Below are 17,172 nucleotides of genomic sequence, written 5' to 3'. Positions count from 1 at the left end.
GCACAAGGGTGCCTTTCTGCCACGATTGAGAGTGGAAAACGAAAGAGACACGGGATCAGTCCCGTGCGCGATCCTTGAATGGTACGCACTAGGAACTGCACACCCAATGGGGGGTTGCATTAACTCCATACGACTAACAAGGCAGGCACATCAAAATGGACAGTCTCTCTCACTTGGAATTTCCACCCTTTATCGTGGCTTTCGTTCAACGAACCCCCGAGTCCCAAGTCATGGATCACTGCACAGCTATCGTGTTCTAGGCCGTACGTGTGGATGTCTGAGTTCGCGATGGAAAAACGGATGGAAGACGTGTTCAGATCGAGGGCTCGGAACTGGTATCCGGAAATGACCAGCAGAACTTGGTACCACCCCATTGTTGGGTGGGTGGGTTAGGCTGAGTGACAACGTTCTTACCGCACTACTCCCTCCAAAATCCTGGAATAGTATAGCTCTACAATTATCTGTCCCGTGAGCCAAAAGGAGTTTCAGTGGCAATGATGAGATCAGAGATTCATTTCTTGAATGCAGCCCACCCGATCAGATTCCCGGCCCTCTCATCAAAATGGACTACGCGCATTTTCACTTGGGTAAGACGTCCTCTTCACATCATCCTCTTGCCACTGTTCTTTGCTTCCACCATGAATCAGGTCAAACCGTCGGCCAATCGAATGAGGACTTTTGGTGAGGATAGTTCGATCGTCCTGCATCGAAACCTGCAAAAAATTGGTGCAGACTTTCAGAAGGCCTTCCGAGTGGCCGGTCTCAGGGAGCGCAAACAATATCTCCGCCCAATTGCAGCGAATCAGATACAGCGTTGGAGATTGACACCGCCGTTTTCCTCTTCTCAAAAAGATACTATCCAGGCCATTGATCCAGTGAAAGGCCGAGGGGACCTTGGCGTTTCTCTCCCTGGATTCACGCTCTATTTCCTACCGAGCCAGGTTAGCCTCGATTCCCCATGAAAGCAGACATAAGAACGCGAGACTGGCTCCTCGAACGCAGCAGCAGTATCTCCTCCCTTCTTACCCCTTGAACGATACGACCTTCTCGCTTATCGAAACCACCAAGCCCCAACCGAACCTGCGTACATCCCCACTTGCTCGAAAGGAGATACATTCTTGCCATCATAAACACATGAAGAAGTAGCAGTAAAGGCACACGCCATCACAAAACAAGGAAAGAAAAAGAAAGAAGGGAAAACACAAACAGGTGGAAAGAAATTGCCTCTCATCACAATCTCTTCGTTCTCTTCGTTTCAAAGTGTTAGCAAATTCAAAGCCCCGATCTCTTTTCCAATCCCTTCAGAGACCACTTTGAGACGCAATACTTTCAACGCCCCCTTTTTTGTTCTTTTCTTATCACTCTCCATGAACTGTTCAAAAGGTAAAGGAACCTGCACTAAGACACCATACATCAACGGACAAGCAAGTGAAAGGCCCAATGCCAGCCATCAAGCAAACTTCAATCCACACTCGCTCGTGTATCTAAATCAAGTGGCAATTCTAACGCATTTGACAGTCAAGAATCCCACATCCCCTCTCCCAGCGCAAGAAGAACCTCCTGTAACCCTTTCCTGGCCTTGACACTCTCCTCACGATCGTCGCCGCGCAACTTGGCGCTGAACCACAACTCTACCAGTGTCCGCAGCTCGTCGTATGTATAACCGACATCCTTACCCTGGGCCTTGCAGTCGCGGACGTATGCGAGAATCGAATCCGGTCCGGAGAGGAAGAGGTCGAAGTACCGCGACGAGGAGGTCAGGAGGCCTGAGTCCTCCTCGTCGGAGTCCGGCGAAGAGGTGATAGATTGGGTGGATATACCGAGGCCAGTTGCGTCGGCGTTCGATTGGGTTGTATTGGATGTGAGAGCAAGGCTGTTGCGTTTCGGGGTTGTGCTGGCTAAGATGGCACGTAGGTTCTGCTGAACGACCATGGCGTCGATCCGGACTCGCTCGGCGCCGTTGGCGTTCATGACGCCAATGACATCGGCGGCAATGACGAGATAGCGGTCGACCAGCTTCGCCAGGCCAGTCAGGATGAAGTTCCGCTCTTTCGGACCCAGGTACGTGGCGATATTCGAGTCGAAAGAGATGAGGTCATTGTTTAGTTCGAGGATCAAGGGTGATGCTGACCTGGGTGGAGATGGAAGGACGTAAGGATATAGACCTGAGTCAAGCGGCGGGAGGCCAGATGAGTCGCGACTCTCGGAGGGAGGTTTGGGGCTGTTGCCGATATCAGGCCCACGGAGCGTGCGGGATAGTTGATGGATGATACCGCAGCGGATGTCGATATGGAGGGTCAACAGACTTGTCTGGGCCAAGGTGCGGAAAGAGGAGAGTGTGTTATCGAAGGGAATGGCTGTTTCGGACGTCAGAGGTAAGAAGACAGGTTCCACTGCGCCAGGATGAGATGGCGACTTGCTCGGAGCGCGGAGGCTGGCAATTAGCGTCCATCGACGAGGGTGTCTGCTCTGTGATCCACTCCGGGCATGTGATAGGCTCGAGGATGAGCTCGTCTCAACCTGTCGAATTTGCGTCAGAGCCGCGGACAGCCACTGCATGCTATTGTGTAGGAGTGAGAGCTGGTGGACGGATTTCGGATCAGAGATGATGTCATAGGAGGATAGGGGGTTTCCTTTGGTTGCAGCGAGAAGAGCCTGGACCTCCTTTGTTATCAGGCTTGATCGAGAAACACCATCATCGCTGGTGGATTTGTCGTATTTGAACAATTCAATCGCCGCATCGCGAACTTCTCCCGATTCAGCGAATGCAGCGGCCGCTTTCAACGACAATGTGTTGACGTTTTGATTTCCATTTGAAGGTGCCACTCGACTCACAAGAGCCTTATAGTAGCCGTAACACTTGTCGTAATATGTGACGAGTTGGTCGATGATCAGTTGGGTGAACACTTGATCCTGCGGTATCGCGTTTAGCATGCCTGAAAAAGCACGGATCAGGGACATAAATGAGATGGTGCCCTTGAAGATAGGATACGGGGAATGCTTCGACCATTGAATGGCTTCCGAGAACGCTTCCAAGTCAATCATGCATCGAGCGCAGAGTTCCGTGACCGCCTCTTCAAGCTGTGGGTGGAATACGTTGATAAGGAAATCATCGAGGAACGAGGTCAAGGTACTCATTGGGATGTGTGAGGTAGAGGGCACAACATCTTTGAGACGCTGCAAGAATGTCAGGGATGGAGGTAACAGGACAGTCATGTTGAAGACTCCTGGCTCGATCAACAATTTGTGTCCCGCGGCAGAACTGTCTTGACCATTTCGCTCCGAGGCCAGATCGGCTCCGTTTCGGGATCGAGATTTGCTGACCAAGCCAGGCACCGAGCTCTTAAGAATCTCGGTGAGTTCGTCTTCCTCCGCCTTCATCGTCTCAGATTTCTGATCCATTTCGGAGAGTTTGAACATCCTCTTGTTCTTGTCGCGTTGAGGCCGTGCAAAGACATCGCTACTCGTAGTTGTCGTCAGTCCCGACCGGAGAGTCATGTCGCTGTCAGTTGCTAAGTAGTCATGCAGAAGAGATCGCATTTCCATTTGGTACAACTTCCACAGCTCTTTGAAACCGCTAGTGTATTTCTCAGGTGTATTCATTTTCTCTCTCACGGCAATGCCACCGACAACTTCATGGAGGACTCGATGACTTTCGGCAATGGCTTCAAATTTCGAGTATAGTGTCCACAAAAAGTCGGACAAGACTTGGTTTCGGCCATCGTTGACTTGTAAGGATATGACTTTTCGATTTTCCCTGTGAAGCTGACCTCTCAGATGGGTGGGATATTTGGCGTCAATATCGTTATTCGTTTTTTCCACCACCTTGTACAATTCCATAGGCATTCTTTGTTCGATTCTCAAAATGGCTTCCCCAAGTTGGCCAAGCTTGTTCAAAGATTCCACAATCATGTGGATGTAGTAGAAGCTATCCGACTCGGGATTTTTCGACGCGTCTTCAACCATGGGGGTTGTAATGTCCATGCTGTTCAAATAATGGTTGAAAGGTTGATCCCACACATTGATTCCGACACCCATTAAGGTTTCTTTGGGGTCCCTGTCTTCGCCATTGGCCTTTTTACCCTTCCATCTGTCCTGGCAATAGGGACTTTTCAGGTAAAGGTGATCGTGTAATTCCTCAACAAGGATATCCAGCAAAGTGCTCTCTTGATTGGCAAAATAATTTCGGAGATCAGAAATAGCTCCAATGCCATCTAATTCGCTCTTGGTGATGCCTTTCAGGCTTTCCATCAGTAGATCCACGGCTCCAAGAAATTTCTTTTCGCTGATCTTCTCTTCAAGCATACCAGGGACAGTTTTCAATGCTTCAATATTGCTCAGGACGACAAGCATTCCGTCCAGCTCCCCGCTTTGCTCAGCCAACCCTCTCAATTCGGGTCGGGTACTCAACATCCCGCCCTTCACGGTCATCAAACCTCCTTTCAGTTGTCGTACCCGATTCTGACTCTCCCTGAGCGCATTTTGAATCTTGTGATATGTGCCCACGGCACTATTGAAGTCGGCGTAATGTTCATTGACCACGGTCTTTAGACTCTTTTGCAGATCAACGTGCGTGTTGGCAAAGTCCCCCTCTTTGTCCGCAAGACCCAGGGAGCTGGGATCCATTAGCCGGAGCGCAATCTTGACCGGGACGCAATCGTCTCCCTCCATGTCTTTCCAATTCGATTGGATGTGACGCATGATTTCTTCCATGTCCTTCGGCGGCCGGCGAGGAGAGTAGTGTCGATTGGCATTCTCTGCTGGAGGGAAGTTCTGATTGCTGTACCCGTTTGTAGGAAGTTGTTGATTGAGACCGGACAAAGAGGATTTAGAAGGCATGGTAGAAGGCGTAGGCATAGGTCCTCGCATATCTTTTCGATCTCGATTGCGGTTTTCATTGTATGTTCTCTCCCGTTCTCGAGTCGGGGGTCTCTGCTGTCTCTGTTCATACTCCTGTGGATCCCTTTCCCTGGGATAGTCATAGTCGTTCCGTGGGGGAGGAGCTGCGTCGGCATATCTTGGACGTGGCATGCCTCCGTAGCCTCCTCCTCCTGAGCCTACCCGTCCGGAAGGCACGGGCCCCGGCCCAGGAGAATCTCGACCTCGTTGTTCATATGGATTAGACCTCTGCCTGCGTTCGGCCGAGCCGAAACTATTGACAGAGGCGGAAGAGACGTTATTCTGCTGGTTCAGATAGGGATCAGCATAGCGACCACTAGATATGGAATTGGAAGCATTCGTAGGCGCATATGGGTTCGAATCGTTGGGCGGGCGAGGGCCTCCATAACCGTTCAAGGCGTAGGGTTTGTTACCACTCATGGTGTGGATAAGACGTAAGGAGAAAGTGAACTCGCATCATCTATGAGTTATGAGGTGACACCAGATCCAACTAGCGGTTGAAGTTCAATAGTGGTGCACTGAGATGGGCATCTATGAGAAAAGCAGCGAGGTCAATTCGCGACATGATGCGAGGGTTGTCATTTCTCGTTCCCCGTGGTTCAGGATTCGTTTCTCCACCTTGGCCACAGAACCAATCAGCGGCTTGCCCTGATCGCTCAGCCTCACCATTGATTTCCCAATCCCTAACGTTCTCACATTCTCTACGGCTGCAGCTGTAGCAAAGAAAGAGTAGGAGGTGGTTCTCATGTGTCGTCTGATTTACTCCGAGCGACAGGGAGGCATTGTTCCCACCCCTTTTTTCTCCCTCTGCGTGAGGTTTGCAATGAAATACTTGGAAAGGATTGATCATCTAATCATTCCTATCGATAACGTTGGATGGGATGGGGATAATCAAGTGATATATCCAAATTCACTCCCTTTGCAGGCAATCCAAAAATCTCGCACAATATCGTTCGTCTTTCGTGCCCCTCGCAATGCCTCTATCTGAGCAAGAAATCTGGTCCTCTGTTCGAGACTCGTCGCTTTCAAAGCCTTCTCACTCATGACTCCTTGTTCTTGCATGACTGCTTCTCGGAGTATGGCCTTTGTGAGCGTAGAATGTTTCTGAATAAATTGCTTCAATGTTTCTGTAATGATTTCAATTTCTGACCGCGCACACTCACCGCCAAGAAGGCGGATGACCAGCGACAAAATCCGAGGGCTAAATCGTTGGAGTATGCCGCTTATCCGTGAGTTTTGTTCGTCGTCAAGTGACTTGTTAGGCCCAGCGAAATTGGCAAAAGCAGTAAAGAACCCTGCCGCCGACCGTCGTGGAAGCGTATCCGGGTCAGCCATGATGATCAAGGCCAACTCCATGGCTACCTCGGCCGTCTCTTGACTGTCTTGCATCTTGAACCACGTTGTGCCCCATTTGGTCATAAAGCGAGCCAAGAAGTCAAGCGAACTAGAAGCAAAGCTGCTGTTTGATAATTGCTGTGATTGCCGGAGAGCTGACAAGACCCGTTGCTGATTCGACACCACAGAGTGTACAAGGGTGTTGACACTGGTCTGTGCGTTCCCCTGGTCAATTGAGGCAAGAAAGCTCGATGCACATGCCATGGTGTAATCAATACTTGGATTGTTCAAATCGATGAATTGATTAATCAGGCCAAGTGCGATGGAATCGGAAAACTTGAATGGCGATGGATGCTGTTCGGTAAATCCAGATTTGATAAAGTCACAACAAGCTTCAACGAAGACATTGTCGACATTCGGTTGGACTCTTTGAAGAGTTGCTTGATAAATAGCGAGTGCGTCACGTTGGATTGACATCCCATTGCCGCTGATCCAGAAGTTTGTGTCATTGGTAGCCGACAGTTCAAGATCGACAGGTACATCCGCAGGCGAACGGAGACCCTTTCCAATCGAGGCAAGTGTCTGCATTACATCAATGCAGCCTCTCAACAAGTCATCCTGATTTGAAACTTCGCCATTCAAAACCGCGAGTGGGCGAGCCGTCCAAGATAGAAGCTGAGAGAGGGGCTGCACTTTGGCTTCATCGTCCGGAAGAGCTTGGATGATGGCGGCAACCGCAGCATAAATCCGATGTCGTTCCGACTCACCAATATCGCCTAGAGTTGTCAAAGATCCCATGAACTGAGGGAGACCTTCACTTAGAATGCCTCGATGGGAATCGCAGAGGCTGTAAATGGTCCGCGAGGCAGCAGACGCCGATGATTGCAAGTGTAGTGATGAAAACAAAAAATTCAGAACGAGGGCCAAGCTGACTGGATGTCGTTGTAGGTACCACACATTCTCTTCAATAAACCGAAGACCAGTCTGCCGCGCCCTGTCCGGTACCCTGTCAACGGATTGAAGCAGCAAAGACCAAGGTTGACTCTCAAATACGGTCGTGATGATGCCGTCGTATGTATCAGGATCAGATGACATTGTGTCAGAAAATGCCGTGAGACTGAATAATCCCACTTCGAAAGTGCTCCAGTCGGGCGAGGTGCCATTGGAAAATGTCCTTCCCACAATTGATTGGATCAATCCATTCCCTACTAAGGTATATGCAGACTGGAAGAAATCCCGAACATCATATCGAAAATCCTCAAATTTCCAACGATCGTCTGCATCCCAGTCTCGATTGTCATTGGACATCTGTTTCAAGGGAAACTTGGCTTTCTGAAGACAGGCTTCACATGCGTCTGCAGTGAGAGATTTGAGGAATGTTCGAGCTGGGTCATCGTCCTCCCAGTCGATAGAACCCTCCACCATATCATTGACTCTTCCAAGGATGGTTTGGCACACCGGGTCTTCAACAGCTGTAGCTCCTTCACAACGCAGAAGACGTTGTACGCTCCGGATGACCTCATCGTAGAGACCGGAGCGTAAGTAGCCTGACTCTCTAGTGTTGATGTCAAGCATGACCACATCTAAGAGTTCGACATAAAGCATTCCATCAGCACTAAAGTTGCCTTGGGCGAGACTATTCACGATCTCTTTTGCCTTCCGAGAATTTGCCACACGAGCAGGGAAATCTGGAATTGCTTCGTGGAGAAGTTTCTTTGCATACTGCTGTAGGCCAATGACGAATTCAAGGACCGAACCTGTCAAAGCATCGTCATCAAGGAATTGGACACCGGCACGAATGCATTCTGTCATGCTTGCTTCAATGGTTTGGATTTGAGTACCGTCTAGACTGATGTGGGCGTGGTTCATCAACTCTTCCCAGTATGGCGATGCTTGGAGGACCATGTTGATCAAGTCAGCCGACTTGCTTATTGGCTGATTCGCTGTCATCCGGTCGGAGTCGTAGTGGCTGTTAGCCAGCAGTTTCCCAGTTCCACGGGTTATGCAGAATCTGAATATCTGCCAGAAATCGAGGCAATTTGCCAACGCGCGGGCCGTGAGATCGCGTTCTTCCGCAGTACCGATGTGATGAATGCTTAGGTCTTCCATCATCGCAGCTGCCAGCATGAGAACACCCTTGAGCTGGCGGTCTGAACAAGTTTTGGCGGCTTCCAGTAACTGCTCCATTTCCGGCAATTGTACTTGAGAGACATATTGTTTGTCGAGGAGACAAGTGAAAACGTGTCGCAACGGCAGTGTCCAGCCTGAATCCGGTCTTGCAAAAAGGGTAACAAGGGTCGAGCACAGTTTCTGGAGGACAAAATTCGAATCTGGAAGATTGACAAGCCTTATATAATGCGTCACCAACGCTTCGAGTAGATGGTTCCTCATTTGCTCGTGCTTCCCCAATTCATCATTATCCCTGCCAACGGAGTCAGCAGAAGGATCCGGAGAAAATTCTGCACTCACCAGTCCGCATTGATCTTGATTGTCAACGTCAGGGCCCCATAGAAACGTATGTTAGCTTCATCATGTTGCAAAAGATCAAGTCCAAGTTGCCAGCCTGTCTTCTCACGTTGATGCCGCTGGATCTGTCTCTGGATCTCTTTGATGCGTTCGGGAGAGGATTGGTTGTTTGGGTTATTTAGCTCTCGGATCAGCTGTTCCATTGTGATTCATGGCTTCACGAGGTTGTGGTATCATCGCAATAGGAACGAGGTGGCGCGGAATCCAGTCGTTCTAAACCATCAGACAACGCTCTCTTCGGCTTCGCTGAGGATTGGATTGCGCTTCCGGTATTCGATCGGCCTCCAGAGCGGGATGACAATGCTGGTCCCGATCAATTAGTGGTAAAGGTATGTACTCTTCAGTAGACTCAGTGCCACATCAAACGGAAGAAATGGTTTTGATGAAGGCACCGACATGGAGTGGGTCCATCGAGATTGATGGGAATGTACGAGGTACGAGGTATTGGGGGGGGGGGGGGAAAAATCCTTGATAGCAGTTCGAGCTCACGTGGGCGCTCACCTCGACTTTTATCCCAACCAACGACGAAATAGCAAAAGTGTTATCACAGTAAATAGTATTTATTCAATCCCTAGCAGGAACAGCTTCTCATATGCTCTGCTTGCTGAACACGAACCACTTCCTTGTTCCAAGCTGCCTCCCGGCCGCAGACCCAAGGTTGGGCAGTAGGGATTGGCTCTCCTGGATAGGGACGGCAGCTCTGGCCCTCAAGTGATGTTTTTTGGTCTCTTTTCCAATCCCGCTCAGCTACTAGGGTATAACACGGCGTAGATATTCGTGCAAAGCCGGCCACCCTGGCTTTATCCAGCAAAAACAAAGTTGCTAGTCGATACTAGGCGATTTGGGCGCAGATACCCATGTTCACCTGGGCTCTTCTCATTTTGGAAGCCAGCCATGATTGGTCCCGCCCGGTCAAACTGCGCGGGCTCCCCTTTAAGGGGACCAAGGTAGTCCTAAGAATAGGCTCATAGGCAGGCACGTACTACCTACTACCAGCACTACTCACCCATCAGGATTCTTCTTCCCTCCCATTTTCTGGAGCATATACAGCACCTCGAAAGAGTCGGGATGGCGATCTTGAAGAGCTTGTCATCTGTTGTTCTTAAGTCTTTGGCATTTCTATTAATCTCAGCCTTATTCCATTACGTGTCAGCCGATTCGTTCACCAATCCATCGAACGATAACACTGATCTCTCGATACATTACACCCTTGGGACAACCGTCCAAATTACTTGGGACTGCTCTTTGGATTTCATAACCTTGGTTGTTTCCCACTGGGGAGGCAACGATGTGGGAGCTCTTCTATGTCCGTCTTGACTTGGTGATCCATGTCTTCTCTTCCACCCCCTCCGAATCCCCGGCCGCTAACATCTCTGGCCTAACCCAGCCGATGTCGAAAACACAGGATCATATACTTGGAAGATCGGTGAACTCGATAACATCAACGAGGACCAGATATCAGAAAGCCCAAACTTTGTTCTTATCATCAGAGACCCGACAGGAGCCGACACCTCCGAGATAAGCGGATTTGTTGACGGCCAACTCCAGAGCCGCGGCTTTGTGATAGATTCGAACGTGTCGCCTTCGTCGACATCGACTTCCACAACCTCATCTTCCACCACATCTGCACCCTCCTCTACCTCATCCATTGCAGCCACAAGTTCCTCTTCGGCCTCGGCCGTTGCCACGACGTCAACTGCACCTGCTCCAGCGATAACAAGCTCCGGCGGACTTAGCACTGGCGCTAAGGTGGGCATTGGAGTGGGTGCCACGCTGGGCGGGTTGCTGCTCATCGGCTTGGGTATATTCTTAGGTATCAGATGGTCGCGCAAATCAAAGGGAAGACAAGCTCACGTTCAGACGGGTACTGCTGCGGGTGCTGGTATTCCCTCCACTACCGGCCCTTACCATCTCTCTCTACCGATGGAGACAGCGAACAAGCAGGCTTACTTTCAGCAACATAGATCTTATGAGCAGGATGGGCATAGCTACCGACCTGTCGTTGAACTTCCATCAGGCCCCTCCTCTGAAAGGGCCACGACAGTTCATGAGATGGGTGGAAGAAACACATGATTTAGGAACGGACATGACCCGATACAAACGTAATGGTCTTCCAAGTTCTCCTCCAAGACTGACATAAAGGCATAAAATCATATAACTCAGCACGCTTGCAAGGACAATGGCAACCCACGCACTCACTACGCACTCACATCAGATTCTAGAGCCCAACGAGTCCCAAGAAGGAACGCAAGAACCTTTGCCCCATCCGAAACGCCGTAGAATATCTTATTGTAATCCTCCTGGGACAAATATGCGGCACGCCTATATCTAATCATTGATAACACACTAAGAATCATCGCTCGTCATCCTCATCCCTTGTCCTCCCATGCGTCCTCCAACTTCACCCCATGCTCATCCAGCCTACATTCCTGCGTCCCCCACTTTATCTTGTACATATCCCTGCCCTTCTCCGCCGTCGCCCACCACATCTTCTGGAATCCTTTGGGATCATACGTCCAAGGCTCGCCCTTCCCACCCTGGTTGGCCCCTTGCCAACCATTGCGGTGGGCTTCAGGTTTCTGGCGCTCCAAGTCCTGCAGCTCGGCGAGCAGGGTGTGATAGCGCTGCGAACCTGGCTGCATCGGATCCTCCGAGTCACCAGCAGACGACGACGACGACAAAGGGAAAAATTTGCGCTCAGGGTCCTTGATGGCGTCAGGCAGGTCGAAGATGCGCCCTGCGCGCACGTCGTCTTTGGTTAGCCCGCTCAGCGCGATGCGCGAGTACGCGTCGCAGTCGGTGGTGTAGTAGGGTATGAAGGGGTCCCAGGTGCCGATCTTACGCCAGGCAGGGACGTTGACGAGCGTCAGCCAGTCGTAGGTGAAGTATTTGATCGCCCATTTGTCGCTGTTCCGGCTGCTAGGATCCGCATCGAGGGCGGTGATGCCCAGGTCGGCCAGGATGTCGAGCACGCGGGCGTAGAATGATTTGTATTGTTGTGCATCCTCGTCGCTGAGGACCGCGACGTCCATATGGGACCAGAAGAAGTAGCGCCAGTTATGCGCCATACTGACCCGCAAGTAAAAGTTCATGAGCTGGGCGAAGTTCAGGAGCGTCGGGGTCTGCAGGATTGAGACGCCGTACCGCCGCCGGAAGAGGTCATAGTCCAGGAAGAAAGGGTTTCTAGAAGAGAGCAGGTGTAAAAAGTTGGCATCCATGGTGCCGCTGTTGTCCACGACGATGATGTCTTCACGCGGCCAGCCCGCGGCGATGTAGCTGAGGACGGTTTGCTGGAGCATGGCGCTGTTGCGGGTAAACGCAATGAATAAGGGCGTCCTAGGGCGCTGAGAGGCCGTCGGTGGGAGATTGTAGGATGCGACAGCAGGTTGGAAATGGGAACCGTCAGGATATGGAGGGAACCATAGTTTCGTAGGGTCTTCCTGTCCACCTAGGAGGTAAGGCAGAGATGACGGAGATATATGGGACGGGACGTGTTGTTGTGTGTCTAAAGAGGATGGACGGCTCCCAGAAAGGAGGTACAGTGTTGTCAAGAGACCAAATGACACGACCAGGACGGAGAGCCAGCGTTTAGCGGGACGCCAGCCTGACCCTGCTCGTGGGCTCAGATGGCTTGCTGAAGACGGCTCTCCACGATCCCACGGTCCATTCATCGGTATGTACTGAGTTGTCATATTTCTGGGAATATGCTGCCTTGCGTATGTCTCTGTCGCCTATTGATAGTTGAGATTGAAAGTTACAAGAGTTGGGGGTGTCAGGTCAAAATGGGTTAGCGTCAGTACACCCTATAGCAACACCCCCCCATGTCATCTTCGGCCTGAGCCTACTGGTGCGACGATTGATCCAATTATAATGTTCTATAGCTAGAGGATACGTTGCCAAGTCGATACACTATATATCGAGAGGGGAAAGGCCAAAATGCAAAGAGTCGACTTCTATGAGCTTGAAGCAGGCAAGATATACTCACAATAGAGAACTACGGATCATTTTGGGCATATAAGATCTACCATCTTACCATGGCATATATAAGGCTGAGCTCCCAGACACAATGCCGTTGGCAGCTGCATAGAAAGCAAAATCCCAGATTGCAAAGCATAGGTCAGGCTTTGTACGACATTTTGCCTGATACAAGAAGCATAGAAACCTTTACTTGCCATAGCGCGAAGAGAAATCATCAACAAATAGACGCAACAGCTAGTGTGACTCAATCCTGAACATGCACAACGGCCTTCCCTCGTGCTCTCGAGGTGGCAAGTCTGGCATAACCCCAGAATTGCCGTCAGTCTCAACATTGGTGGCCTCCAATACTGCGGCACGGATCGTCTCGTACCTTCAGGACGTGCTCCGTCTAAATAACACTCTCGACAACGGGTTTCAGCTTCCCTTCTTCCTCATAAGTCGTCAATTCCTGCAGACTTTCGTGGTACACCGCCAAGGATCACCGGCCACCATTGCGCAAGCTTGATGCCAATTTGCCAACGGATAACATCGAAGAGGCCGCTCTCATCGTGAATGATTGGCATGTCGCCGCCAGGGATGAAGATGACGTTTAGATTGAGATACGTCAGGGATTTTTTGGGAAGAGGAGAGGGTCGTTTTCCGACGATGTCGATGATCGCGTCATGAACAACTGGGAACTGTTTATAGTCGATGACCTGACAATTGAGCACATTTCAGAGTCAGCTATTCCACGCCTGTCTTGGTGCAAACTCCGTCCTCGGTCACCCATTCTTACACTAATCTTGTTCTTCTCGTTGACACTGGAGCATGGCTCAACGACAAATCCCCCGTCACCGATAGTCGCTCTCGCAGCCTGAACCACAAGCGATCCTGAACCCGTATTCAAGACTCGATGGCCGTGCGCCATGTTCGTCACTTCCATAAATTGCATAGCAGTAACTCCTGAAGTCCCAACTCCTCCAGCACCTTCGAGCGAAATTTTGTTCGGTTTCAGGACAGCATTGTTACCCGGTACGACTGCATATGCAGCAAGCACACCGCTACGTTTCAAATAGACATCCGAACCAAAGCCAGGTTTAATTGTTGAGATGAGGACACTTGGAACATAAGAGTGCCCGTGCCCTAGAAGAGTGTTACGCATCCGACGTTGGCGAGAACGTCGTGAGGTCCAAGGGAAGATGTGGCGGGCTCGAGTGAATCGTTTTCGAGCTTGAGAACTTGAGACGGTGTGCCCCGAGGCCGAAAATCCAGGCGCTCATGGTTGTTAGCAAACAAATTGGAAGACTGCTGGCTGGATGGGGATGGGATTGGCTTTGCCATATTCCTTTATATCGGCCCATGGGGAAATGCGAACGATGGCAGGCTGAAGATACTATTGCTAGCACGCGACTGGTTCGTCTGTTTTTCGGTAAACAGAAAGAGTTTCTAGGCAAACAGGAGTGGTCCCTCTTGCAATTCTCCAGATCCGTTTACGGGCCATCAGACGAGTAGAGCCAGAAAAGAGATGTGTTGTCGTAGAGTTTGATCATGTATTCGCAGACCCTTAACTGGGTGCATGGCTGAAGTCGACGGAAAAGGAGGACAACATGATACCGGATAGCAAGGAAGCTCCTCCAGCATTTGCGGCCTGACCGACAACTGTATCGTAGAGGCTAGGAACGAGTGCGTGACGGTCTTTCGAATTGGGGCTGGTCACGGGTTTTCTGCTCATTGGCATCTCCCCATGGTATCCTATCTCAACTGCGGTACTAACACTGGAGATCCTCTGCTGCCCACCTATCAGGGAACATCGCACATGGCCTTGCATTGGCAGGAGTAAACCATTTAGTTGTTTGTTCACAATCATTTCACTTCAATGCGTTGGTCATTCTCGCGTTTGCCTGCTCTCCTACGTCGGTCTCCGACCCATATTCAGTCTTCCTCGCCCATACAATCCGTGCGCTCATTCTCCCTCTCCAGTGCCCTAAGAAGCGTCGACATGGAAACAGTGGACACTACCAAACGTCTGTCGCAGTTACGCGATCTGATGCGCCAACATAAGCTAGACGTCTACATTGTCCCTTCAGAAGATAGTCATCAGTCGGAATATATTGCGCCATGCGATGCAAGACGGGAGTACATATGTGGTTTCACGGGGTCTGCGGGCACTGCTGTTATCACGCTCGATAAAGCGGCCTTAGCAACAGATGGACGATATTTCAATCAAGCCTCAAAGCAGCTAGATAGCAATTGGCTGTTACTCAAACAGGGCATGGAAGATGTACCTACTTGGCAAGAATGGTACGGCCAACCAATATCCATCTTGATACGAACAGGGACTGAGCTGAGATTAGGACTACAGAGCAGGCAGAAGGCGGCAAGACTGTCGGCGTCGACCCTACCGTTATCACAGCCTCGGATGCTCGTAAGCTGAGTGAGACCTTGAAAAAGAAGTCTCACGCGACACTGGTTGGAGTATCGGAGAATCTGGTCGACAAGATCTGGAAAGACAGACCCCCAAGACCAGCAGAGAAGGTCATTGTTCTCTTGGAAGAGTATGCGGGAAAATCATACAAGGACAAATTGGACGACCTGCGCAAAGAATTAAAGAAGAAAAAGGCTGCAGGAATGGTTGTCTCCATGCTTGATGAGATCGCATGGCTACTCAATCTTCGTGGGAGTGATATCCCTTACAACCCTGTTTTCTTCTCTTACGCAGCCGTTACGCCGAATTCGGCCACCCTCTACATTGACTCGTCCAAGATTGACTCGGAGGTGGAAGAATACCTGCGGGGTGCCGTTGATATCAAACCTTATGATGCTCTATTCTCCGATCTCACCAACATTGCCGAGGCCGCTACCATGGAAGCGAAGGGATTGACGAAGCATCCTCCAAAGTTATTGATCCCAAACAAGTCCTCGTGGGCACTCAGCCTCGGCCTGGGAGGAGAGGACAAAGTCGAAGAGTCGCGGAGTCCCATCGCCGATGCCAAAGCTGTCAAAAATCCGACCGAGCTTGAAGGAATGCGACAGTGTCATATTCGGGACGGAGCCGCACTGATAGAATACTTTGCCTGGCTTGAGGAAGAATTGCGGAGTGGCTCATGGATAGACGAGGTTCAAGGGGCCGACAAACTTGAAGAGATTCGATCCAAGGGGAAGAATTTTATTGGCTTATCTTTCAACACCATTTCCTCAACAGGGCCGAATGCTGCGGTTATTCATTATTCCCCCGAACGCGGCAATTGTGCGGTTATTGATCCCAAGGCCATCTATCTCTGCGATTCAGGGGCTCAATACCTTGACGGCACCACGGACACAACGCGCACTCTACATTTCGGCGACCCCACAGCGATGGAAATCAAGGCGTACACTCTGGTCCTCAAAGGCGTCATCGGACTTGACCGAGCTGTCTTCCCTAAAGGCACCACGGGATTTGCCATCGACGCATTTGCACGACAATTCTTGTGGCGAGAAGGGCTCGACTACAGACATGGTACTGGTCACGGTGTCGGTTCATACCTCAATGTCCATGAAGGGCCTGTTGGGATTGGAACCCGTGCCGCATATACTGAAGTACCACTGAGTATCGGCAATGTCCTCTCTGATGAACCAGGATATTACGAAGACGGCAATTTTGGAATTCGGATTGAAAATGTGATCATGGCGAGGGAAGCCAAGACAACTCACAAGTTCGGTGACAAGCCGTGGATTGGGTTCGAACATGTTACCATGGTGCCGATGTGCAGGAAACTGATCGATCCGTCTATGTTAGACCCCAAAGAACGAGATTGGCTGAATGCTTATCATAAGGAGGTGTGGGAGAAGACGAGTGGATTCTTTACCAAAGATGAACGGACGACGAGGTGGTTGAAGAGAGAAACTGCGCCGATATGATGGCGGGAGAGACGGTGCCAAAATTAAAATGGGGAAAAAATAAAGACGTTGAAAATATGGAGGCGTGCAACAACTGTGATGTGTTCGCGTCTCGATAATGACAGAGTCTTCAAACAAGACCAAAACAGTTTCGCAGCCGGATCCATCCGCTTTCTCCAAACCGGTTTCTGATCAAACCGATCGCGTGGATCATGTTGCAGATGGAAGATATTGGAAGTATATCTAGCCGGATTTGAGATGTAGATCGCAAATAGAAGAAAGTGTAAGCATGTCCGACAAGTTGCGACCTACAAGCGGTAGCAAACTGTTGGCTTGGTTTATGGATGCCTATGTTCCGGCGATCGTAGAGTGTGTCCCCATAGGATTGTGCGTATTGTGTTCTGGGACAGCAAAATGTTGCATTTTGAGCAAGTGCACCTATGTCCAACCAATCGTCCAGCGGTCTTTGACTTGAGCTTGGTGACGATGAAATGCATGCATGCCTCAGCGTCGTAAGCAGTTGGAAAGCGACTACAAGTTGGTTCTTAACGCCGAGAGTTGTGCGCGTCTTCCTTCATA

General features: G+C 50.4%; 6 protein-coding genes across 6 annotated transcripts; 1 reads left to right on the top strand and 5 right to left on the bottom strand.

Annotated features, from left to right (window-relative positions):
* Nucleotides 1-1,518: 1,518 nt before the first annotated feature.
* On the bottom strand, nucleotides 1,519-5,319 carry Z518_01645 (uncharacterized protein; the record flags this gene model as incomplete). The annotated part of the gene is made up of 1 exon (XM_013422243.1): nucleotides 1,519-5,319. The coding sequence occupies one exon, from the start codon at nucleotides 5,317-5,319 to the stop codon at nucleotides 1,519-1,521; it is 3,801 nt and encodes a 1,266-aa protein (XP_013277697.1).
* A 471-nt stretch (nucleotides 5,320-5,790) lies between these two features.
* Z518_01644 (uncharacterized protein) lies at nucleotides 5,791-8,903 on the bottom strand (the record flags this gene model as incomplete). Its single annotated transcript, XM_013422242.1, has 2 exons — nucleotides 5,791-8,656; nucleotides 8,704-8,903. 2 exons carry the CDS (start codon nucleotides 8,901-8,903, stop codon nucleotides 5,791-5,793), a joined length of 3,066 nt encoding a protein of 1,021 aa, XP_013277696.1.
* Nucleotides 8,904-10,124: 1,221 nt separating this feature from the next.
* Z518_01643 (uncharacterized protein) lies at nucleotides 10,125-10,517 on the bottom strand (the record flags this gene model as incomplete). The annotated part of the gene is made up of 1 exon (XM_013422241.1): nucleotides 10,125-10,517. The coding sequence occupies one exon, from the start codon at nucleotides 10,515-10,517 to the stop codon at nucleotides 10,125-10,127; it is 393 nt and encodes a 130-aa protein (XP_013277695.1).
* Nucleotides 10,518-11,129: 612 nt separating this feature from the next.
* Z518_01642 (uncharacterized protein) lies at nucleotides 11,130-12,452 on the bottom strand (the record flags this gene model as incomplete). The annotated part of the gene is made up of 1 exon (XM_013422240.1): nucleotides 11,130-12,452. The coding sequence occupies one exon, from the start codon at nucleotides 12,450-12,452 to the stop codon at nucleotides 11,130-11,132; it is 1,323 nt and encodes a 440-aa protein (XP_013277694.1).
* A 717-nt stretch (nucleotides 12,453-13,169) lies between these two features.
* Nucleotides 13,170-13,879, bottom strand: Z518_01641 (uncharacterized protein; the record flags this gene model as incomplete). The annotated part of the gene is made up of 2 exons (XM_013422239.1): nucleotides 13,170-13,433; nucleotides 13,514-13,879. The coding sequence occupies 2 exons, from the start codon at nucleotides 13,877-13,879 to the stop codon at nucleotides 13,170-13,172; spliced, it is 630 nt and encodes a 209-aa protein (XP_013277693.1).
* Nucleotides 13,880-14,716: 837 nt separating this feature from the next.
* Z518_01640 (uncharacterized protein) lies at nucleotides 14,717-16,614 on the top strand (the record flags this gene model as incomplete). Its single annotated transcript, XM_013422238.1, has 2 exons — nucleotides 14,717-15,018; nucleotides 15,072-16,614. 2 exons carry the CDS (start codon nucleotides 14,717-14,719, stop codon nucleotides 16,612-16,614), a joined length of 1,845 nt encoding a protein of 614 aa, XP_013277692.1.
* Nucleotides 16,615-17,172: the final 558 nt, after the last annotated feature.

The sequence above is a fragment of the Rhinocladiella mackenziei genome, assembly GCF_000835555.1.
Source record: "Rhinocladiella mackenziei CBS 650.93 unplaced genomic scaffold supercont1.1, whole genome shotgun sequence".
NCBI classification, from domain to species: Eukaryota; Fungi; Ascomycota; class Eurotiomycetes; order Chaetothyriales; family Herpotrichiellaceae; genus Rhinocladiella; species Rhinocladiella mackenziei.
This window is presented reverse-complemented; position numbering and strand designations above follow the sequence as displayed.